The sequence below is a fragment of the Brassica napus genome, chromosome A6 (genome assembly GCF_020379485.1).
Source record: "Brassica napus cultivar Da-Ae chromosome A6, Da-Ae, whole genome shotgun sequence".
NCBI classification, from domain to species: Eukaryota; Viridiplantae; Streptophyta; class Magnoliopsida; order Brassicales; family Brassicaceae; genus Brassica; species Brassica napus.
In genome coordinates, this window is record NC_063439.1 from 24,183,037 (window position 1) to 24,206,885 (window position 23,849).

Sequence of the window (23,849 nt, forward strand, 5' to 3'; positions counted from 1 at the left end):
TGTAATCATCATACATAAAGTACATCAATAATCTAATAAAAATGATTAAAATATATATATCTCTATAAACTTTAACCAATATCTAATATCATAAATGAAATATTATTTTCAGTTTTCTACACTAAAAATATTTTTAAAAATATAAATCCAAAGTTAAAAATATATATATATATATATTCTTAATAACTCTATAAATTAATATATTCTTAAAGTTCCTTTAAATTAAATATATTCTTAATCCAAAATATAAATCCAAATTACCTTTAAATTAATAACTCTATAAATTAATATATTCTTAAAGTTTCAACATTATTAGTTTATAGAGTTTTTACCTTAGTCAAAAGATGTAAAGTTGCAGTATAACTTATAAGGTTTAAAAATTGAATTCTTTTTGTTTTTATTTTCTACAACTAATAAAAATAAATATCTCATTTTTATTATTTGAAGAGCACTTTTAATAATTAACATTACCTTGATGTGTGATTAACATAAATGACATTGTTGATGTGTCAGCTTCATAACTCTTCTCAACCGATTTGTTAAAATAGACATAACTTACTAGAGTATTTACAATGAAATTCTATTGAACATATTTGTTACATCATGCATTGTTACATGTAAACAAATAAATATAAATCGGTTAATTTTGGCAGACCAAACGAAATTTAAATATAAATCAGTTAATTTTGGCTGTTAATGATTAAAAGTATCATTAAGTTATATATGACTCTTATATGATTCATAACTTCAAATATATATGGCGTTAAATACCGACATAATATATGTGTTATATATATCCACTTCTATATATCTAAATTAACCATATAATATGCCAAACGTATTATATATGAAAGTGAAGTCCGACTAGTGACTACGTCATTTACAGGTTCACATGTAGATAATACCAAGTCTAAATATATGCATTATTAATTTGACCAGTAAAACTGGTTCGGTTAATATAGTTGATACTCAATGAGAGGGAACCGGACTGTTTATTGTAAATTAATTCGATTTGTTTCGAATATATTCTCTTACACGACTCAATCTATTTCAGGGACCAGACAGGAACTGTGGATTTTAGTCAGGTTGGTGCGAGCGTGCATCAATTGAAGGGTAGTAGCTCCAGGTATGTTTTGTTTTGAGCTTTTAACCAAATTCTTCTTGCGTGTGGTGGATAGATAGATGAAGAGCTCTGTCTTTGTGTATAATATGCAGTGTTGGTGCCAAGAGGGTGAAAGGCTTGTGTCTTCAAGGAGTACTGCGAGGCTAATAACTACGACGGGTGAGGCTTTTTAATTATGGTCTTCTTTCTGAAACTCATATTATATTAATAATTATATAGTTCAATATAAATAATATAATAAATTTTAGAAAATTCTATATAAATATATAGTTTCAATAAAATTATAAATTAATAATTATATATATGTGTCATATATAAGTACAAACAAATATTATATTATTTATTTTATATTGAGAAAAAGATTATCTTTAATTTTTCATATTTTAATATGTTTTGATAATATTTAGTAAAAATATATCTCTAACATTACGAGAAACATATTTATTACAAGAGCTGTTTTCCTTGTTAATTCGTCGTAATGAAGAAGTTACAAAGAATTAACTAGAAATAGCGTTTCGTTGTAACACACTCGTCATAATAAAGGATTCGTCGTAATTTCCTCGTAAAGAGCAAGAGTAGAGAAAAGTTATTTGTCATAATATAACTGTTAGACTTCATCGTAAAAGACTCAGAAAGCTTCCTTGTAATTTACTCTTAAAATACTTGTACATTTTACGACGAATTTACAAATACTACCATGTAGTGTCAGTAATCTTTAAAGGAATTTACCAGTATTTCCTTGTAAACACCATGTAAAGTTTACAAAGATTTTATAAGTACTTCTTTGTAATTTTTTTGTAAATATTACGAGGAATTTATATTCCGTATTATATAATAACAATATATTAATATAATACATAATATTACAAAGAGGTTGTCCTTGGTCTGGTTTAGCACAACCATTAGTGAATCTGTCTATGTGATCGTTGGTTCAATGTTTAGAATGGAAAAGAAATGGAAAGGAAAATGTTGACATGAAAGAAAGAAGCATGATGCACCTAGTAATATTTGATGCGTGCCATGTGCAATGTTCATCCCATTATCATGATAAAATAGTTTTATATCGTACATAAAAGTTAACATAAACATACATGGGATTAAAAGAAGGGAGGGGAAACGCATTATCTTCATCTCGTCTTAAGAAACGTTTTTCCTCATAACATAAAAAAAGAGCATGCTTGGTATAAAAAAAAATGACAGTAATAAAAAAAAGATCTGTATAGTTCTAGTCAATTGTCTTAAAATATTATATATTTGAGTAAACTTCCCAATATATAATAAGGGGTAAATGTTGAGGGAAGTGTGTTTTCAATGCAGAACTTAACGGACCTCTCTGTGGATGCTTCAATGGCGGGGATGGTGGTGTCAAAGTAGAACTTGTTGGCCGGTATGAAGTTCAGATAGAGGTTACCTGAAAATGAGCAAGTATGTTTTAGTTTAGGTTACAACTGAGGGATACGTATTGAGATGACTATATTTTGACCGGAAAATTAAGCATAAATATATATATTCAACTCAAAGTTTCTTAAATATACCACCAAATATTTTGACCAAAAATGACTAAGTTACATCAACTGAGTTCAAATGTCCCATAAAAGCTGAGTGTGTTAAATTTTTTTTTTTTTAAAATGACGAATAGGTGAAAATCAAAGCTACAAAATGTTTGATGAGGGCTTACTGGTCAATGAGAAAATGGACCACAACTCGAGTAGTTCCGGTGACGTTGCTGAGAGCGGAGCCTTGAACGCGTAAATAAATGTAGAGGATTGTTTTTTGTATACTTGTGAAGCAAAATAGGAACCAATACCAGGAAGTTCGAAATAAGTGTTTGCTAAAGCTTGGGGGTGGTTGAACTCTTTCTGAGCATGAACTTCTGAAGGTTGATGAGCGGTGAGGACTTCATGAATAGTGGTGGTGGGAATGAAACGGATAACAAATCTTGTAAATAATTGGGCTTCGCCCGACTTCAAACCGATCAACTTTGACGATCACACCAGATCGTAGAGAAGCACGGATTTGATTGGCACAACCATAAATGAGATTCAAGTAGTTAGAAGATCACAAACAGACGTAAGGGTTTTTTGGTTATTATAATTTTTTACTCTAGATCAATAAACTGCAAGGCAAATCATTGATTTCCCATAAACTCTCCATTCTTGATGGTGTTGCAGGAATCCCAGAAGCGTAGGAGGCGGCCGACAATGACTGAGTAGACCGATCAAGGCGGAGGAGATCGTCGAAAGTGGCTTGGGGACTGGCTGATTGAGCAGCAACAACGGCAGGGGAAGATTAAGCTACGGCGGATGACGAAAGCAAGGATGGGAGTTGCGATGTTCGATTCTGGTCTCAAGGATAGACTTTATATAGAGACAGCTATGGCAGACGTTTTGTAACAGTCGAGTGATTAAGAGTACCGAGTAACATATATTAAAAGAAGGGAGGGGAAACACATTATCTTCATCTCGTCTTAAGAAATGAATGGGATTAGAAACCCTAAATCGGAGAGGAAGACATAGGCAGGGTCTTGTGCGTCTTTTTAATGGGCTATACGGTCCATAATACATCAAACATTTGGTCCAAAACCAATATTAAACGGTTTCGTAAACAAATAAGTAGGTGGGTCCCACTTAAATGAAAGAGGTGCGGCGTACATGGAGAGAAAACCAAAAAAAAACCCTTTCTATTTTAAAATATGGATGTGGACAGTCTGGCTACTTCTTATATGTACCTTTTAGTATTAGTTAGATTTGACCTATTGTGGTGTAATTATGCTAAATGTTTAAATTATATTAAATGGAAAACAACCAATAGTTTTGACGGTTAATCAGCCTGATATCTAAAATATACATGAAAATTTTGTTTCTGATAATAAATAACTAGTTCATTGTTATTTGGTCAAAATCACATTCTATTAAAAATACATTTTTAATACATTAATTAATAAAAAAATGTACTTTAAAAAAATATAACTATGTTTAATAATATCTTATTGGTTAAAAGTTATTGAGAATAGTTAATTAAGAAAAATAATGTATTAGAAAATATAATTTTATATCTTTTCTTAATAAGTATGAAAAAAACTATAATATGGATATATTAGAAACGGAGGGAGTATACTATACTATTATGCGAATGGCTTTTATGCTGCATAGAAATAATGCTCAGTAAAATATCACATTGTATAATTTATTATGATACTTGTATAAATCAATTTTAAATCAAACCCACTAAAAAATCACCTCAAACCTAAAAGCATAAATCCAAGTATAGATAAATAATTTTTGAACCATCAAAATAAACTAAGAGCTTGAAGATGATGTATATTATATAGTTTCATAAAAATATAGAATATCTGACGAAATGTAATCAGGGTCGGCCCTAAAGCTCATAAAACAAAGATTTTAGGTGCAACAAATAACAATTACTAGAGTTTGAATCCGCACGTCCGTGCGGATATTTTTTCTTTTATAAATGTATAATTTTGATATTAAATTTACATTTTAGTTTTATATATTATGTAACTCTATAATTTTATTGTTTAGATTTTTTAAATATATATTGATCTAATTTATTTATTTTACTTTGTTATTAAATATTATTTTTGTATACAATACATTTTTAAAATAAATTTAGTTTACAATACATTTAATTATATATTTTATAGTATAACTAACCTTTTTAGAAATGATGATATAATATGTTAGCCCACATTTGAGTTAAATATGTTTAATTAAAATCATATAATATAGCAACTATATATTTATATAGCACTATAGCTATGAAAATATTAAAAGTTAATTATATTAGAAAAATCATATAGTTGTATAACTATGATTTACCATCCATAATTTCATATTAATAAATCAAATTCAAAGCAATGTTGTTGTATATTTCTGATGCCTTACAACTAAAACAGCAACTCTATTAGGCTTTGAAAAATTTTAAATGAATAAATAAGAAACAATTAAGTACAATGAAATCTCTATAGTTTTAAATGAAAATAAATGGTGAATGTTTTACAGATGTATAGTAATTAGGATGAAATTAATGTTGTTAACCATAAAAATAGGAGTGACACATTTGTAATATTAAAAGTAAATTAAGGGAACTTAAAGATATCTTATTTTAAATGTATTGATATTTATTTCTAGTGAAATATGAATAGGTCCAAACGTAAATGACAACATTTATAAGTAGATAAAAAATAAGACTTTAAATTAATAGAATAGATTTTTGGGGCGTCAAAATAAATAAAATTGTCTTTAGCCTAGTGGTTGCTTGTAGCCTTTCGTGGATATTACGTAATGCTTAGAGGTTTGAATCCCCAAAAACAATTTTCTTCTCCTGATTTTTAGTCATCACAGATGAATCAGTTACCTGTTCCAACTTTCCTATTTTTTTATTTATGCGTATTATATAATTTAAACAAACGAAAGCTAATTGTTTCTTTTTTTATTAAATAATAATTTATCTTTTCCATCTTGCTTTTCATTTATTTCCTTTTTGCCATAATAACTGATTTAATTAAAAATATCAATACAATTAATTACAATTATCAGTTGCCAGGCTCATGTTCCATTGTATCGTAATTAGTGTTTTGCCAGAATAGCTCCATGGAAGTTTCATGTACATTCGTTTTTTTCTTTATTTCTTTTTTTTGTAAGTTTTTGTAATTTTATTAAAGACTTATGAAATTCAAAAAAAAACTATCATAGGGTTTTAATATTTTTAAAAATCTATGAAAACAAAAATTTGTGAAGTTGATGTTTGCGTATTTTTTTATATGTTCTATCAATAGATTATACATTTTGTTCTTCTGTTTCTTTGTATTTGTAGAAAATGCTATTATAGTAGTATTAGAAATTAATCAACCAAGTCAACTTCAAATAAAAAGGAAAACAATATATAAGATGAGCTTTGATGTTTTGTACTTTTTAAAAAGCTTAAATTTTAATAGTATATAAAATATGATATTATTTTGATTATACGCTTAAAATATAGTAAAATTTAGTTATAGTTAAAGGGTATTATATATCTTATCCGCTTTATATTTCTTATCCGCTTTAGGCGTCTGACGAATCCGGACCGGCACTGAATGTAACACTTTAACCATTCACCATAAGGGTGAACCCAAGTAGAAGACAATTTGTATCCTAATAAGCTATAATAGCCCATCGTAGGCCAAATCTAAACTTGACTGGACAATCTCTACTAATGCAAGTAAGAATTTGGAACATTGTCGGTACTCGTATCTCACTCAATGCATGAATACAAACCAATGAACCATTAGTGATGCTCTTAGTTCTGGTGTTCAAGTCGGGTACATCCTTGGTCCAATTGACAGTTGGTTCAACCCCATATTCTTGGGTTGGAATTATCCATTGAACCTGTCGGTACGTTAGCATACCCCAAAGGGACTCGATAACCATTAGAACTTCTAGCAACTAAACAATAACGACTTTAGATGACTTCTTCTATGTATAAAAAAACTAGAAATCGCGAGTAGGATAAATTTCTGTTTATACACCTCAAGATATGACAATTTGTAACACTGTTCCGAATGGATACAACAAATTAGTAAACAGAAACTGTCCCAAAAGACCATAATGGTCACAAGAAGGGAGATGGATTTACAACGATGTGCTTTAAGGGATGAGTCACGTCGCTACCACCGGCATGCTTAATGAATTCCGCCGGCGATAGGAAGCTTCCATGGCACACACACACGATCCTCACCTCTTGGCCTTTCCTATACCGACACAGAAACCCATCGACCTTCTTCCCGTTCGGTCCATCTCCTGTCGTTGACACGGACGGCATGTCGTCTATGATGTTTCTGGCCGCCGGAGCAGCACTTGGTGGGCTTGTTTCTATGGACTTGTTCGTTGTTGCTTCAAACACAAGCAAATATCTCAACACAACACTCTAAATTAAAAGACCAACACACAAAACATAATACGTCACAGAGCCTAGAAGAAAGATAGATATACTCGTTTAGAATCCCATCATACTAATAATAGGATACACTTGATCATACCTAATAATCAAACATTTTGCATATTGAGAAGATCATGGGACGAAACACAAACAAGGATGTGTTTTTGAAAATAATGTGGTAATGCCTAAGTTGCATTTAGGTGCTAGACAATTGATCCATCCTAAAAGAATAAGAATCTAATCAAGATTTGGTAACCCTAATCAATCAAGAATCAAGAACTAAACAAAACTCAACCCTAGAGACTATAGAATTAAAGATTGTGGTACCTTGAACAGGAGGAGGAGGAGGAGGAGGAGTGTTGTCGAGTTCTGACAAGCCAGAGGAACCACTTCCAGAAGATCCGATCGATCCTTCTTCAACAATCTTCTCTTCTCCTCCTCCAGCTCCAGCTCCTGTTTTATGTTTCTCTCTAAGCACTCTCACGTTTCTCTGCTTCTCAGACCTCTTTCTCTTGGCCTCGAGCCTCCTCAAACTCTGCAAATCTTTCCTCTTCCTCCACTCCTCCGTCTCGACAGGCAACGAGCAAGTCCTACTCAGCAGCTCCGATCTACCATCGTTGACCACGAAATCAGGAATGGAAGATGAACGCGTGAGCAGCCTGGTCTTCGCTAGTGGGTCAACACCAAACCTACCGTTGAGAGAAAGCCCTAAATCTAGCTCAATCTCTACCTCTCCGTCTTCAACAGACATGTTCTTGTTTTTCTTGGACACGAAACTCTGCAACAGATCTCTCGAGATTGGTCGGGGAATATTCCGGTAGATCTTCCCGTCTTCCCTTTTCTCAGCTTCCAACATAATGAAAAATTACAAGGATGGATTATGAAAATTCAACTGATTCTTGATAACTCAAATCCCAAGGAAAAATATGTCGTGCACCTATATTGAATTCTTTTGAATGAATCAGTAAAATACTAATCAATAATAAAGATTACCATATAACACTTCATACATCATATTCACCTTCATTTTTTATGTTATTTTATTCCTGCTATCGTGTTTTATATCCTTAAATAAGAATATTTTTTTTTTTGAAAAAGCTTTCATTAAATAAGAATTTTAAGACGACAATGCAACAGGATGATAATATCGAACAACAAAATTGTATTCTTTCTAATCGTTCTATTTTGCGGATTGCACTGAAGTTATCAAAGTATCTTCTCATACATCCAAACTCATATAAACCAACTTATGTGGATAATAATAGTCCAAATACAATTAGAAAACAAAATTCTAAAAAGATAGGAAGACATGCGAGAGATGCGTATGAAATTTGACAACAATAGAAAAGATAAACTTGTGAATATATATTATAATAGTTGAGTTATTGTTTACTCTAATTTAGGTAAACTTTACTTTTAAAATGTGTGAAAAAGTATCAAGTTTATGACAAGAATTCGGGTTATTGAAACTCGAGTCGTTATCCATCTCTTCATTTATTCATAAGAAACAATCAACACAAAATTCTCTTTATATTATTGTTTATATTGTGCTAACATCAATAATCAAAAATATTTCTTACCCAAGATTTGTGATTGTCTATTTATCTCTTTTACTTATCAATCTAATTTTACACAAATCTTTATTTTACATCTTAAGAAAAAACCACAATAACCCAAACAATCAAAACACCAAAAACTAGAATCCCAAAAAAGACGAATCATTAATGATCACCTCTCTTTTTGTCTAATCTTACAAATAAATTTCGATACAAATATATACCAAACCAATCAACTCAACTAAAACTCAACGACACATACATTGAGCCAGCTAAAGAAATACAAACTATACTACCAGCTATTTAACAATTTACAAACTTATTTTCGCAGATGCTTACAAAAAAAGACGAAAACGACAACCAATATCAGTGAAATTACCTAAACTAAAAAAGCAGAGTAAGTTACAAACTCTGATAAATACAACTAGCAATGATTTTTGTTTACATATTACCCATCAAATAAAAGAGAAACAAACACAACCACACCAGGAGATACAAGAGACAATCCCAACATACACAAAGGCGGCAACAACATCTCCACCTGCTCACTCCTCTTGTCTTATGAAAATAATTTACATGCTTATGGTAATTACATTTAATTAAACGTCCGGTAAAACAACAAATTTAAAAAATAAAACAAAACATATAACCAACATAATAAGAAAATTTTTTTATTACTTAATACACATAACTTACACAACTAAACTGGAGAAAATATCCAGAAACAAAAGATATTCTCAACAACCTTAATACAATTTATGTAATTTTAACAGTCAAGTAACAAATTAAAAAGACAAACAAACAATAAGTCTCACTGATACAACAAACAACACTACGAACTATATATCAATCACATTACTAACACAGTTTAGTCATTCATGAATGGAAAACAGTGCATACACAATTCATCATCACAACTCTAATCCTATAACAATAAAAAAATTAAAAAACAATGATCAAACCAAAACGCAAAATTTACAGCTTTAATAACCCTAACATATATTAAGATATATACAAATACCCAAAGTAAATATTTAAAATAGCAAAAAGTGTATTCAAAATACTAAAATGCTCAAAATACTAATTTTTTTTTCATCGCTCAAAATACTAATTCTCCATCTAATTATTCATACTAAACGGTTTTTCTGTAAATTTTAGATATTTACACTTTCATCATTTAAATTTATATGTTATATAATATTTTATTTTATAATTTTGAAAATTTCAAAGAATAAAAGGATAATTTAAATGGATATCCGAACCAAAACCCAAACCAAACATGCAAAATTTAAACTGAACGCGAGCCAAAATTATAAATACCCAGATAGAGATTAAATCTGTAACTTCCAAATCAGAAATCCAAAAGGACAGGAACCAAAAGGAAATGCTACATTTGATAAAGTTGCGCTGGCCCTCTATAGTTTTAGGCTTCGCCCGGCGAGGAGAAAAGCCTTATAGGGTTAGCTACGAAAATCATTAATTCTGTACCATACCATGCCTACCATTAGGCATGGTATCGATCAATATTCCATTAATTTTCTTGACTAGCGAAGGAGAAGAGAGGTTCGGTATTCTGAGGTTTTTGAGCTTTGCACTTCACCCACGAGATGATCTTCGTATGTTTAACTGCATTTAATATAATTCCAACGAGATTGATTTTAATGTAATATACAAAAGTCAATTATTTTCTACCCTAGCGTGGACTCACTGACTCTCCATTAGGTTGATAGCACCTACCGTTGTGTTTTTTTTTTTCGTTCTACGAAACAATTTAGTCAATAGATTCAGCAATACTCGTGAAATTATAGTAAACCATAATCTAGTTTTCTATAAATTTGATTTACGACAATGCTTAGACTATCATACTCCTGAACAGGTCCTTACATTAATTTTCTTTATTTGTGAGTATGGATCCAAGATTGCTTTGGGTTACTCGATCTGGTAACGTCGATGCTTTGTATTCACTTATTGCAAAGGAACCATGTCTTCTTAAGAACTTAGACGTTTTACCCTTCATCCACACACCTCTCCACGAGGCTTCATCTACGGGGAAGACAAACTTAGCGATGGAGTTGATGGTTCTTCAGCCATCTTTTGCCAAGAAATTGAACACGGAGGGGTTTAGTCCTTTACATCTCGCCGTTCAAAACCACCAATCTGAGTTAGCTAAAGAGCTAATTATGTTTGATTCCACTCTTGTTCGTATTCCTGGAAGAGGAGGTATTGGCTTCAAACTTAATTTATCATAAAACCTAAATGAAGTTATGATAGGTCCCTGTTGTTATAGGGCAATCAATATTGATCAAAACAAAAACAAGAACAAGAACACTTTGGTTCTCAAAGACATGTTCACTGCAATTTTTCTCTTTTCCTTTCTGATCTTAAATACAAAATAGATTAACTAACCTATACGTCAACGTGGTCTAACACATCCACAAATTAAGGAAAACAAATCCCACTAAACACAAAATAAATAAAGATAAATTTATATATTGAAACCATATCCTGGTGCAGATAGCCAAGTCATCTCTTCTTCTCTACGTTGTATCTCATCAAGTTACTTTATTTAATGAGATATATTTTGTTTTTGTTCTTTGTTTTTCATACGGACAGGTATGACACCACTTCATCATGTGGTAACAATTGGTGACTTGGACCTACTTGCAGAGTTTCTTGTGCTTTGTCCTGAGAGCATTAGAGATACAAATATAAATGGAGAAACAGCATTTCACATCACCGTTATGAACGATAAATACGAAGAGCTCAAGATTCTGCGAGGGTGGATGCAACGGTTGCACAATACTGATTCTTCGTCCACCGAGAATTGCGTCTTGAATAAACCCAACCGTGAAGGAAACACAAGAATAATCACCAGGCATGTTCGTACCCTTTATTTGTACTTTTATCATAGCTGTCTTATAAATGGTTGTCGTGGGATATCTATTTACAGGCAGTAAAATATCTGTTGAAATTCATGTCACTGAACCGGAACATCCTAAACAAAAGTGGTATGACGGCCCTTGATGCTTTGCGAGCCAATGGACATCTCATGAACAGAGATACCGAGAAAATATTAAAAAATGCAGGTGGTAAGAGCGCGGATTCCCTATCCAAAGTCCAGAAAACGTCTGTCTTTCTGCAAAAATCAGTCACTTTCCGGGAATATTGTTCTACGGGTATATCACGTTATAGGAGTCACCTATCAGACGGGACGCGGAACGCTCTTCTAGTAATAATAGTTCTGATATTCGCAGCTACTTATGAAACAGCGGCCCAGCCGCAAGATGAAGAGGATATATATAAGTTTTCTTTCTCAGAAATCATATTAAAATACATCCTCCTTTGGGGACTAAATACTATAGCCTTTTTGTTGGCTATTGCCTCTGGATTTATACTCTTACCTGTTGGCAGCACCTATACTGTCTGGTATGTCCTCATCTCAACGCCTCTCGTCTGTTCTTACGCAATCTCCGTGTACCTGAAGCATAAGCTCCTCCCACTGATATTCTTACTAATGCATCTCCTGACTGTATTAGGAGTTATCCTGTACCTACTTGTATTCTACATGAAGTGGAAGCGGACTACACAGAAGAAAATACCAAAACTCAGAAGCGAGCTGAATTCCGTAGAAATATTATAAATAATTAATAAAATGTTGAATGTTATAAATAATTTTATTCTCTGTAAAATGTTAAAATAAATAATTTTATATATCTTCTTACGTTCACTCATTTGGGGAAATACTTTGTCACATGAATTAGTAATATACTCTATAAATTAATACTAGATAAAACAATAAATACGATATATTAATAATTTTTTTTGGTTTCAAAGTGGATCCAAAATATGACACAAATCGATAAATAATATAATAACTTTTAGAAAATTCTATATAAATATATAGTTCCAATAAAATTATAAATTAATAATTATATATGTGTCATATATAAGTACAAACAAATATTATATTATTTATTTTATATTGAGAAAAAAGATTATCTTTAATTTTTCATATTTTAATATGTTTTGATAATATTTAGTAAAAATATATCTCTAACATTACGAGAAACATATTTATTACAAGGGCTGTTTTCCTTGTTAATTCGTCGTAATGAAGAAGTTACAAAGAATTAACTATAAATAGCGTTTCGTTGTAACACACTCGTCGTAATAAAGGATTCGTCGTAATTTCCACGTAAAGAGCAAAAGCAGAGAAAAGTTATTTGTCATAATGTAACTGTTAGACTTCATCGTAAAAGACTCGTAAAGCTTCCTTGTAATTTACTCTTAAAATACTTGTACATTTACGACGAATTTACAAATACTTCCATGTAGTGTCAGTAATCTTTAGAGGAATTTACCAATATTTCTTTGTAAACACCATGTAAAGTTTACAAGGATTTTATAAGTACTTCCTTGTAAACTTTTTGTAAATATTATGAGGAATTTATATCCCATATTATATAATAACAATATATTAATATAATATATAATATTACAAAGAGGTTGTCCTTGGTCTGGTTTAGCACAACCATTAGTGAATCTGTCTATGTGATCGTTGGTTCAATGTTTAGAATGGGAATGAAATGGAAAGGAAAATGTTGACATGAAAGAAAGAAGCATGATGCACCTAGTAATATTTGATGCGTGCCATGTGCAATGTTCATCCCATTATCATGATAAAATAGTTTTATATCGTACATAAAAGTTAACATAAACATACATGGCACATGCCATATGGGTCACTCAAAGGGTGACAGACTAATTGAATGTAAATATACACCAAAAATATAAAAAAAATGCATTAACACCAACCCAAAAAAAATTTGGTAGATTAACATGGGAAATGGCAGAAACACTGGGTCCATGGGAATTTATAATCGCAAGTACCACGTATTGCTTTCTCTATTTCGACACAAGTCTTCTGGCATATAGCATCCCTTTTACAAAATCTCCTCCCTGCCTTAGGCTTCCTCTTGCATGACTTCTGCCCTTTCACCATAGTTGGTTCTTCTTTATATATATCAGGGTTGATTATTAAACAATCTGAAATTTAATAAATAACTTAATTTGCTATGTATATGATAATGTCAATACTTACCAAAAGCAGAAAAGATAATAAGAACAATGAATAGGAGAGTGATGATGGAAGTAAACTTAGCCATGCTATTTTTTACTTTTTCTTTATTTAATTTTAAAGGATGTATGTGTATTATATGCGGAATTGAGCCTAAGATGAATTTATAATAACACGATGGCTAGTTTAGTCTTTTACTTTTTATCCTACAATAAAGTTTAACCACAAGAATTGAAACACATATCTATGATTTAGGTAATAAGAGGCAATTCTTAAACTTTAAATGGATAATAATAGACGAGAAAAGGCTAACCAAGAGATAAAATCTTGTTTGTGATTGGACACTACTTCCTAAACAATCATCAATCCGCGGCTGTTGAGACTCATATGGCACCTCCATCCTTAAGATAGACTAGAGCTTGATCTGCCACATTCGTGCGGTGTTAGTTTTTATTTTATTTTTTATAAATTGTTTAATGATACTTTTAAATATATAATTTTAGGTTCCTACTCACCAGAACCGAACCCACCCATACCTAAAAACCTTGACTTTAACTCCTTTTGAAAATTTATATTTTTTTCTCTAATGCATGAGAAAGCAACTGAAATTTATTCTTGTGGGTTTTTTTGGGTCTGATTATGACTTTGTAATCTATATTATAAAATTATATGCAGAAAAATGGTGAAGATATATGTTGCATAGGAGCCGGTTATGTCAGTGGACCAACCATGGCAGTCGTTGCTCTTAAATGTCCCGACATTGAAGTAGCTGTCGTTGACATCTCTGTACCACGTATCAACGCTTGGAACAGCGACCAGCTTCCAATCTACGAGCCTGGTCTCGACGAAGTCGTCAAGCAGTGCCGTGGCAAGAACCTTTTCTTCAGCACCGATGTTGATAAACTCGTCAGAGCTTTCGAAGCTTGCGGCAGACGCTTTCTTGGCTCAGAGGATTTCATCTGTTAATGCAATGTCAGCTCTGTGTGAAGCCATTGGCGCTGATGTCACGCAAGTGGCTTACGCGGTTGGTACTGACCCTCGTGTACATTTGTGAATGCAATGGACTGCGTACTGGAAGCGAGTCATCAAGATCAATGACTACCAGAAGAACCGGTTTGTGTCTTCAATGTTCAGTTCAACCGTGTCGAACAAGAAGATTGAGGTTCTAGGTTTTGCATTCAAGAAAGACACTGGTGACACTAGGGAGACTCCAGCCATTGTCGATGAACAAGTTTGAATGGGACCATACGCTTCATTTGCAGCCAATGAGCCCAACGACGGTGAAACAAGAGAGTGTGAGTTGGGACGCATATGAAACATCCAAGGACGCGCATGGTATATGTAATCTCGACAGAGAGGGATGAGTTCAAGAACTTGGAGAAACCGGCTTTTGTGTTTGCTGGAAGCAACATTATGGATTTTGAGAAGCTTAGGGAGATTGGTTTCATTGTGTACTCCATTCATTGGTAAGCCACTAGATGCATGGCTCAAGGACATGCCGGCCGTTTCCTAAATGATGATTCTTTTTGAACCTTTACACATATTTCTTCCTCCATCATCATCAGTTTGTCATATTTTGGTTTTCACTTGTGATCATTGTCAAGCCTTTGAGACTTGTTACCACTGCTTTTCTTACAATGTGTGTTTTTGTTATGTAAGCTCTCTTTATTGTTTGATTATTTGGTGTGTAATTTATTTTTCGGTCGATTCCATAGATGTTGGTTGCTTTATTGGATAAAAAAATTAAAAATAAATTCAATCTGTTGATTAGGTGATTTTGTGAAGCTGGTTTATAATATTAGGCCAGTTAAGGTGTTGTAAAATGCGTGTGTTTTTAGGTAAACACTAATTGAGTTTTTGTCTGTTAAGAGAGTTGACAGCTTGGAGATTCTCTGAGTATCGGATTTGAAAACTAACACTTGCACGTTTTGAAAGCTACACGTAAGAGATTATATGCTTTCATGTCTTTGATTTCATTCCCAATCATTGGTCCTCAACCTTGTCTTTTTTTGACAACCATTTCTTTTTGTTAATCAATTTATAAAAATGAACTTAAATATATGTTTCCATTTGAAAACGTTAAAAAAACTTAGACAAAGAACTTTCATGTAAATGGTTTAATCAAATTGTGATTTTAAAACGGAGGAGATACAGCTTTTGTAATTAAATATTTGGATATTATTTATTTTAAATATATAAATGTCCAAATATTGCTGTCTTTTTTTTTTCTTTTAATTGGTGAAAAGACAAAAGAGATTTGTCTTGGGATTGGGCTATTTGCAGAAAATTCAAAGTCAAAATCAGTCCAAAAAAAAAAAAAAACAACGACGAACTTCATTCCTCTTCTCTCGATCTCTGCTTCTTTGCTTCACTCCTCTCTAAACGATGGACGCTCTCGTTGCTCAGCTACAGATGCAGTATCGTAATTACACAGTTTCTCTCTACCAACAGGTTTGTTTCATCACTTACCCACAATCCCATTTCATTCAATGATACCTGAATCTATCGAAAGCCTGAATCTTTAGTGATTCTGTATGTTGTTAGGGATTCGAATTCTCAAAGTAGTTTTCAAGGCTTGTTATTGAGAAAAGTTTGGAACTTTGCTTTTGTTTTGTGTGTTTTTTGGGTTGTGTGAAGGGCTTTCTGGATGATCAGTTTACTGAGTTGAAGAAGCTTCAAGATGATGCTAGTCCTGATTTTGTGGCCGAGGTTCTCTCTCTCTTCTTTGAAGATTGTGTCAAGCTTATCGGCAACATGGCCAGAGCTTTGTGAGTTTCTCTTTTTATTTATTTTTTCATCATTTAACTCTGCCTGTCTTCTCTTACACGACTCAATCTATTTCAGGGACCAGACAGGAACTGTGGATTTTAGTCAGGTTGGTGCGAGCGTGCATCAATTGAAGGGTAGTAGCTCCAGGTATGTTTTGTTTTGAGCTTTTAACCAAATTCTTCTTGTGTGTGGTGGATAGATAGATGAAGAGCTCTGTCTTTGTGTATAATATGCAGTGTTGGTGCCAAGAGGGTCAAAGGCTTGTGTGTTACCTTCAAGGAGTACTGCGAGGCTAATAACTACGAAGGGTGAGGCTTTTTAATTATGGTTGAAACTCATTGGTTGAGATTGGTGAAATAATAATAATAATAATAAGTCTCTGATGTTACTTACAGGTGTGTGAGATGTCTGCAGCAGGTGGATATCGAGTACAAGGCGTTACAGACCAAGCTTCAAGACATGTTCAATGTGAGTAATAATTGTGAATAGTGAATCACTTGGTTGATTGAAACTTTCATGACATTGTGTTTGTTGCTGCAGCTGGAGAAACAAATCATTCAAGCTGGTGGTAAAGTTCCTCAAGTGGATATTAACTAAAAGACTAGTCCCAGAAGAACAAGATGATGATGATGACTCAGATTTGCATTCTTCAATTTCTCCTTTCATTTATTTTGTTTGCTCAGAAGAAACTCAATAGAATGTGTGGAAAAAAAAGAGAGATGATTCTTGTTGATAATAATCATTTAACATTTCTGGACCAAGTCATGTGCATGATGATATCTGGTTTGCTCCTGGTTCCTTTTTAAAACCGGTTCGGTTTTGTGTGAGATGTTGTAAAGAGACTACGAAGCTAACTGTAGGCGCGAGTGTAGGAGATTACTACCCTCTGAGAAAAAGCCTCACTACCTTCCACAACAAGTAACTTTCTCCTCCATCTCTGTGAGTACGCTTGATCGTCAACGAGACTGATCCAAGCTCTGCGAAAGACCAAATCTTTTGTTCAGGGTTCTAAGCTCAGAGACTCAGTAAAATAAAAAGACGACAACTTTTCTCTGGTAAGCTGTCCAAGTCAGCTCTTTTTAGGGTTCTTCCATTTTCTCGAGAAAAGTTGAACCAAAAAGCAAAAACCTTTCTCGACTTTTCCGAGTAAATTTTCATGGGTTTGATTAGTGTCGGGTTACTTGTGATGAAACAGGTTCACAAAGCAGAGAAAGTTTCATCCTTTAGTGTCTTTTCTGGCAGCGAAACCCTAAAAAAGACCTAAGCTTTTGCAGTGTACGAGGAAGAAGCCGACATGTCTCAGAGCCTTCTTCACGTTTGCAAAATCTGCGGAAAATGGTTCGCAACTGCAAAAGGAGTGTACGGTCACCAGAGGGTTCACTCTGAGTTGAAACGGAAGCCTAGGGTTAGGGTTTGCTCTGTTTCGACCTCCATCGAATCTAAAGCCCTTGATCCTTCGTTGTCGCTCAAAGAGTCTTCTTCTTATTCTTTTATGAGTGAGGTTGAGAAACAAGAGATGGATGAAGCTGCGATGAGCTTGGTTATGCTTTCTGAAGGAGTTTGTGTTGATCAGCCGAAACAAGAGTTCTTCAGTGAAGTGTCTGCTACTTGCAGTGATGTTGTTGTTGCTCAGGCGTTGCCTTCTCCTCTGAGGAGTAAGTCGCTGGCGAAACGAGAGGGTAACTTGAGCTATAGAATCAAAATTTGCGGCAAGAGTTTTGAGCGTTCTCTAGGTGGTCATTCACTGCCTGTGTTGGCTGACTCAGGAGCTAAGAAGGTTGTTCCAGAACCATCATGCTTTGAGGTCTCTCAGGAGGAGTTGGTTGAACGTGGAGATGCTGATGTGGAAGAACATTCTGTTGAGGCGAAGCAAGGTTTCAGTAAAGTGTCTTCTCACTCAGGTTTCGAAAAGTCTAGTAGTTACAGTGATGTTGTTGCTCAAGAAGCGTTGCTTATTCCATTGGGAAGTAGGTTGCAGGAAGCACCAGAGAGTAACTCTAGCTATAGATGCAAAGTATGCGGCAAGAGTTTTGGGTGTTTTCAATCTCTAGGAGGCCACCAAAATCTTCACATAGGGGGTAAAAGGAAGAGATCAGAAGCTGAGAAGATTGTTCCACAACCATCAAGCTTCGAGGTCTCTCAGGAGGAACATTCTGTGGAGTTGAAAGAAGGTTTCGAAAAGTTGAGTACTTGCAGTGATGTTCTTGCTCAACCATCATCTTGCAGAAAGGATTACAGAGTAACTCCAGCTATGAGAATGTTGTAGTTTCACCCTATGACTCATCAGAAGCTAAGAAGATTGTTCCAGAACCATCAAAGCTTTGAGGTCTCTCCGGAGAAATTGTTTGAACATAGAGGTTTGTCTACATAGAATCTTCAGTTTAGTTGAACAGAAAGGATGTGTTGGAAACATTTGTTGCTCTTTTTTTCCCACTTCGTTAAAGGTGTGTGCAGATATATTGTTGACATTTTGTACTGTATGAGTCTTACAGACATGATATAGAAGAAGAGAGTAACCAGCTTGATTGTCTGAATCTTATTTCGTACATTCATTGTATCGCATATTACTCACTACACATGATTTCCTTATTTAACCTGGATACACTGGAAACTTGGGGAAGTAGAAGAGACATTCAAAAAAGTTCTTAAATGGTCAAAAGGCTCATGGAAGTTCAACTTGCTTAATATTCCAAATGTCTTTGGCATATTCGTGGATGGTCCGGTCACTGCTAAACTTGAACGAGCCTGCCGTGTTCAAGATTGACATTCTCGTCCATCTCTGCAATCATTAAATGGTAATTTCAAGGTCGGATATAGACATGTAAAGCTTTGATGATGGAAGAAAAAGCGTATCACTACTTACTTTCTGGTCTCGGTATGCCTCGTCAACCTTTTCTTGGCATTCAACGTAACTAGGAAAGTCTTTGCCAACGAGGAAGTAATCAGCTCGTCCAAAACCTTCGTTTCCTTCCAAAGAGCCAATCAGTTCATCATAGTTTGAGCCAAAGACACCGCTTCTAACGTATTGCTTGACTTCTTCAAAAATAGGATCCGGAACAAACTGGAATCAAAAGATGAAACAGTTCACAATGAAGCTCTGTGTGACACTGAGAAGAAGTAAGCATAGCAAGGTTTACTCTTTCAAAGCATATACCTTTCCCTCTGCTCTCTCTTTCCTAAGGTTCACAATCTCATCAGCTTTGGCACCAAAGAGGAAGAAGTTTTCTTCGCCAACTTCTTCTCTAATCTCGACATTGGCACCATCCAAGGTTCCAATCAAAATGCAACCGTTCATAGAAAACTTCATGTTGCTTGTCCCACTCGCTTCCATCCCAGCGGTACTGCGGAGACAAGACAACCCTTAGTCTTCAGAAAGTGGCAGAGTGTCATTGATTGATTATAACTAATCCTTATTGTTCCTCATGTCAAGATTTGTTGCTAAGGTTCTTCATGATAAAAGATATCGACTAGTCTATTTATCTCAATTTCAGTGTTTCAGCCTCATGTGAGTTAGCCAAATAAGCTGTACCTGATGTGCTGAGAAAGCTCACTTGCTGGAATGAGCAACTCAGCAACACTGACATTGTAATCAGGAACAAAGATAACCTACATGGTAGTCAACAATTCTGATTAGCAGTTTGAAAGATAGGAAGGTTGTCTGTTCAGAATATGACAGCATGTAAAAGTACATATTATAACAGGTCAATTACCTTGAGCAGGTCACCTATTTCTGGATCATTGTTAATAGTAGAACCAACATCTGTGATGAATTTCACAATCCTCTTTGCTTGCAAATATGTGGCAAATGCTTTTCCCCCAAATATGCAAACTCTTGGAACAAAGGCCTTCTCCCTTTCACTTGCACTCATCTCCTTCATCTTTTTGTAGCGGTAAACAATTCCCAAGATATTAAGCAGTTGTCGCTTGTACTCGTGGATACGTTTGATCTGCAGTAGTTTTCAATACAAAAAAGCAATAAAATTTTCCTATTTGACTAGATGATAAAGAAAGCTTCTAATATTTGCCATTCAAAAGATTCATTGGGAACCTAACGGTAAACAAGATCCTCTTGAACTGACCTGAATGTCGAACATTGCATCCGGGTTGACAGTATATCCGGTTCTTTCCTTGATTAGTGATACAACCTTTAACTTGTTCTTCTTCTTTGCTGCCCTCCACTCGGATTGAAGAGCTTCATCATCTGCAAACTGGAGAAAGACCGCACACCTGTGTCTTACTATAAAGATAACAGCATGGCAAACAACATTGAATCTCATTAAGCGCATACCTTTCTTAGTTCCGCAAGCTTTTCAGTATTTAAGACCCAGTCTTCTGTGCCTATCCAGTTAGTTATAATATCACTTAGGTATGGGTTGCAAAAACTAATCCATCGCCTTGGTGTTACTCCGTTGGTCTTATTCTGGAATTTGTCTGGCCACAACTGCAACAAATATACAATGTTCAACAATGAGGCACATTATAAAGCATTATGCTTCACTGGTTAGAATGTTTACCTTAACGAATTCATTAAAGACATCCTTCTTCACTATTTCACTGTGTATCTCTGCAACTCCATTTACAGCATGACCACCCACAACAGCTAGGTTGGCCATACGGACCATCTTTGGTAGTTTAACTGTCGGTTCTGGGATAACCTCTACTTCCTCTTCTTGTTCTTTTTTCACCACAGTTTGAGCATCTTCTTTAGACTCTTCAGTGTTTTTTGCAGTAACTGTTTTTTTCTTTGGCTTCACAATCACATCCGCAAAAGCAGAAGGCAACTCGACGTTTTCTAAGATCCTCATTGCCTTCAGTTTCTCCTTGAGTAAGTCAGGATCCTCGGTGCCATACTCAGAAACAATTGTGCTAACTAGCTGCAATACATGAAAGTGCAAAATTAGACCAGATACGATTGAAACAAAAAAAACAAATAGAATAGATATTTGATGTTGTTCAAGGATCACCTCCTCATCAATCGTTTCAATAATCTCCACATGACGAGGTAGCAATTTCCCCATAAGGTCTAAACTCCACTTCTCCAGTGCCTCAGGCAAGACTGTATGGTTTGTGTATGCCACAGTCCTAGAAACATTATTAAACTATTCAGAAACACATTGCAGGTTTAAAAACGGTCAACTATCTTTATTTAAGATGTACCTCTGTGTGATCTTCCAAGCGTCCTCCCAGCTTAGTCCTTTCAAATCCATTAGAATCCTCATTAGCTCAGGAATGCATAAGGTAGGGTGAGTGTCATTCATCTGCACTGCAACCTTCTCTGGAAATTCCTCCCAGTTGACGCTTCCTCCAGACCTTGTCTCAAAGCGTGCTATGATGTCTTGGAGCGAGGCTGAGCACAGAGTGTACTGTTGCTTCAGACGAAGAGCCTTTCCTTCATTTGACTCGTCTCCGGGATAAAGCACGTAGCAAATCTAATTCCATTACGTGGGAACAGAAGAAAATTTTCAGCGTTTTTAGCATTGATGTTTGCAGGCTAAGAGAAGAGTACGAAAGAGACGGACCTTTTCAGCGTTAAATAGAGCTTGTGCTGCCTCAGTATGCTTCCCAGAGTTATAAGAAGACAAATCAAAATCTGCTGAAGGGGCTTTTGTTGACCAGAGACGTAGATTGATAGTAGTCTTAGTTTTGTAGCCAGGTATTGGAACATCATAAGCAACGGCCACAATGTCTTCTCCACCAATCCATTGTTTCTTACCATCTGATCCAGAAACCACTTTTCCATAGAACTTGACAGGATAGGAGACATCATTTCTGACTATTTCCCAAGGATTGCTTAGCTAAAACAAAGAGGTAAGTCCACTGTTCAGCATTGCTTTGAGGGAGTACAAATTAGGATATAGTGTTCAATAGCAAAACGCTGTCTGTGAGAAAGAATAAAAGAAGAAGAAGACCTCAAGCCAATCTTCTGCAGCTTCCTCCTGTCCATCTTTTGTGATTCTTTGTTTGAACAAGCCGTACTTGTATCTAAGTCCATAACCCCATGCCGGATAATTCAAAGTTGCCATGGAATCCAAAAAGCAAGAGGCAAGTCTCCCGAGCCCCCCATTGCCAAGTGCAGGATCTGGCTCCTACAGATAGCAAGTGGAGAGTTTAGCATCTCAGCACATATAAAGAAAGATAAAATCTCTGAGATCAAGCAACAAAATTGCAAAGACTACAAGCTGTTAAAATTTGTAGTAACCCACATTTTGACAAGATCAATCTCCAATAATTAACATGTTTCACAACTCACCTGACTAGCTACGCTTTCCAAATCAAAGCCTAGACTCTTCAAAGCGTCAGCATAAGCGCCAGTAAGCCCAAGGTTCCCCACTGCATTCGATAGGGCTCTACCCTACACAATGGGAGAAGATAGTTAAGATAACAAACCAAGTACAAAGATTGCTAAGAGGAGTCAAAACAAACCTGCAGAAACTCCATTGACAAATAGTAAGCCTGTTTGGGATTCACCCTGTTGTAATACTCATAAGTGGCGTTCCAGTTAATGATAAGAGCGTCCCTAACACTTTTCGCAGTAGCAAAGAAAGCCTTAGGCAACTCAAACTTCTCCGGAGAAAACAAAGGCGTGAACTCGGAGTGGTACTTAATACTCGATGCAACGGAAGCAGCGTCTGGACCAAACGGACTCAAAGAGCTAAAGCCTTCTGCATTCAATCACACAAAGTCATTCATCAACACTTAAAATGATTTAACTTCACATCCCCAACACATTCACTATAAACTCTAAAGTTACAAACTTTAATTCCAACATTCACTATGAACTCTTAAAGTTATAAACTTTTATTCCATCATTCATTATAAACTCTAAAGTTATAAACTTGGACCTTGTTCGGAATCGATAACTACGTCGGCGACCTTCTCCTTAGGCTCGCTAGAGACAGCTTTCACCGAGGGAAAGAGTGTTTTCTTCGGTGATAGTCGCCAGGTTCTGCTCCTCGCCGGGAACATCCTCGTTCTTCTCCATCTTCCATTGTCGCAGCGACGACCAACGAGGCTAGACAAGGCATTGTGATGCATCAAACTCTCAGCTCCGCTCGATACGCCGGAGATTCGCATCGTATCCATCTTTGATCTATCTCTGGAGAGAGTACACTGGAGTTGGCTGAATCTTATCAGTCTCAGTGATCACTTATTATGAGTGATCTGAGATTGACCACGACACGTGGTGAATGTATCTACGTGTCATTGTTTGATTGGATGTTTGGAACTGTACTTACCCGTGACAGGTCACGTTTTTTCAGTGCGTTCTGGTGGAGCAATGTGTGCTGTTGTTTATTTAGTGTTTAAATCAAATAGGTTGAATAGTCAAACTAATCATATATTATAATTATATAAATGATGCTTAGAACTTAGAACCAGTTTAATCAAA

At 34.8% G+C, this 23,849-nt stretch overlaps 5 protein-coding genes and 1 pseudogene across 6 annotated transcripts; 4 read left to right on the plus strand and 2 right to left on the minus strand.

Annotated features, from left to right (window-relative positions):
- Positions 1-6,654: 6,654 nt before the first annotated feature.
- Positions 6,655-7,940, minus strand: LOC125575936 (ninja-family protein AFP3-like). The gene is made up of 2 exons (XM_048735318.1): positions 7,388-7,940; positions 6,655-7,014 (listed from the first exon to the last, which is right to left on the minus strand). The coding sequence occupies exons 1-2, from the start codon at positions 7,914-7,916 to the stop codon at positions 6,734-6,736; spliced, it is 810 nt and encodes a 269-aa protein (XP_048591275.1). The 5' UTR covers positions 7,917-7,940; the 3' UTR covers positions 6,655-6,733.
- Positions 7,941-10,161: 2,221 nt separating this feature from the next.
- LOC106350838 (ankyrin repeat-containing protein BDA1-like) lies at positions 10,162-14,659 on the plus strand. Its single transcript, XM_048781679.1, has 4 exons — positions 10,162-10,836; positions 11,230-11,495; positions 11,528-12,241; positions 14,369-14,659. Exons 1-4 carry the CDS (start codon positions 10,524-10,526, stop codon positions 14,657-14,659), a joined length of 1,584 nt encoding a protein of 527 aa, XP_048637636.1. The 5' UTR covers positions 10,162-10,523.
- On the plus strand, positions 13,790-15,598 carry LOC125575937 (annotated as a pseudogene).
- Positions 15,599-15,791: 193 nt separating this feature from the next.
- On the plus strand, positions 15,792-17,223 carry LOC106349118 (histidine-containing phosphotransfer protein 2). Its single transcript, XM_013789030.3, has 6 exons — positions 15,792-16,144; positions 16,331-16,461; positions 16,538-16,609; positions 16,699-16,770; positions 16,858-16,930; positions 17,003-17,223. Exons 1-6 carry the CDS (start codon positions 16,079-16,081, stop codon positions 17,057-17,059), a joined length of 471 nt encoding a protein of 156 aa, XP_013644484.1. The 5' UTR covers positions 15,792-16,078; the 3' UTR covers positions 17,060-17,223.
- A 52-nt stretch (positions 17,224-17,275) lies between these two features.
- Positions 17,276-19,217, plus strand: LOC125574899. Its single transcript, XM_048735320.1, has 2 exons — positions 17,276-17,517; positions 17,658-19,217. The coding sequence occupies exon 2, from the start codon at positions 17,757-17,759 to the stop codon at positions 18,726-18,728; it is 972 nt and encodes a 323-aa protein (XP_048591277.1). The 5' UTR covers positions 17,276-17,517; positions 17,658-17,756; the 3' UTR covers positions 18,729-19,217.
- LOC106349116 (alpha-glucan phosphorylase 1) lies at positions 18,963-23,593 on the minus strand. Of its 2 annotated transcripts, none has more exons than XM_048735319.1 (15): positions 23,305-23,593; positions 22,886-23,121; positions 22,713-22,814; positions 22,372-22,548; positions 21,982-22,257; positions 21,620-21,891; positions 21,427-21,544; positions 20,977-21,336; positions 20,751-20,903; positions 20,542-20,670; positions 20,173-20,409; positions 19,992-20,068; positions 19,617-19,803; positions 19,326-19,523; positions 18,963-19,241 (listed from the first exon to the last, which is right to left on the minus strand). In XM_048735319.1, exons 1-15 carry the CDS (start codon positions 23,543-23,545, stop codon positions 19,125-19,127), a joined length of 2,880 nt encoding a protein of 959 aa, XP_048591276.1. In that variant the 5' UTR covers positions 23,546-23,593; the 3' UTR covers positions 18,963-19,124. The 2 variants fall into 2 exon arrangements, with proteins under 2 accessions (XP_048591276.1, XP_022543540.2); XM_022687819.2 differs by having other exon boundaries at positions 22,886-23,124; positions 23,305-23,592.
- Between the last annotated feature and the right edge of the window lie 256 nt (positions 23,594-23,849).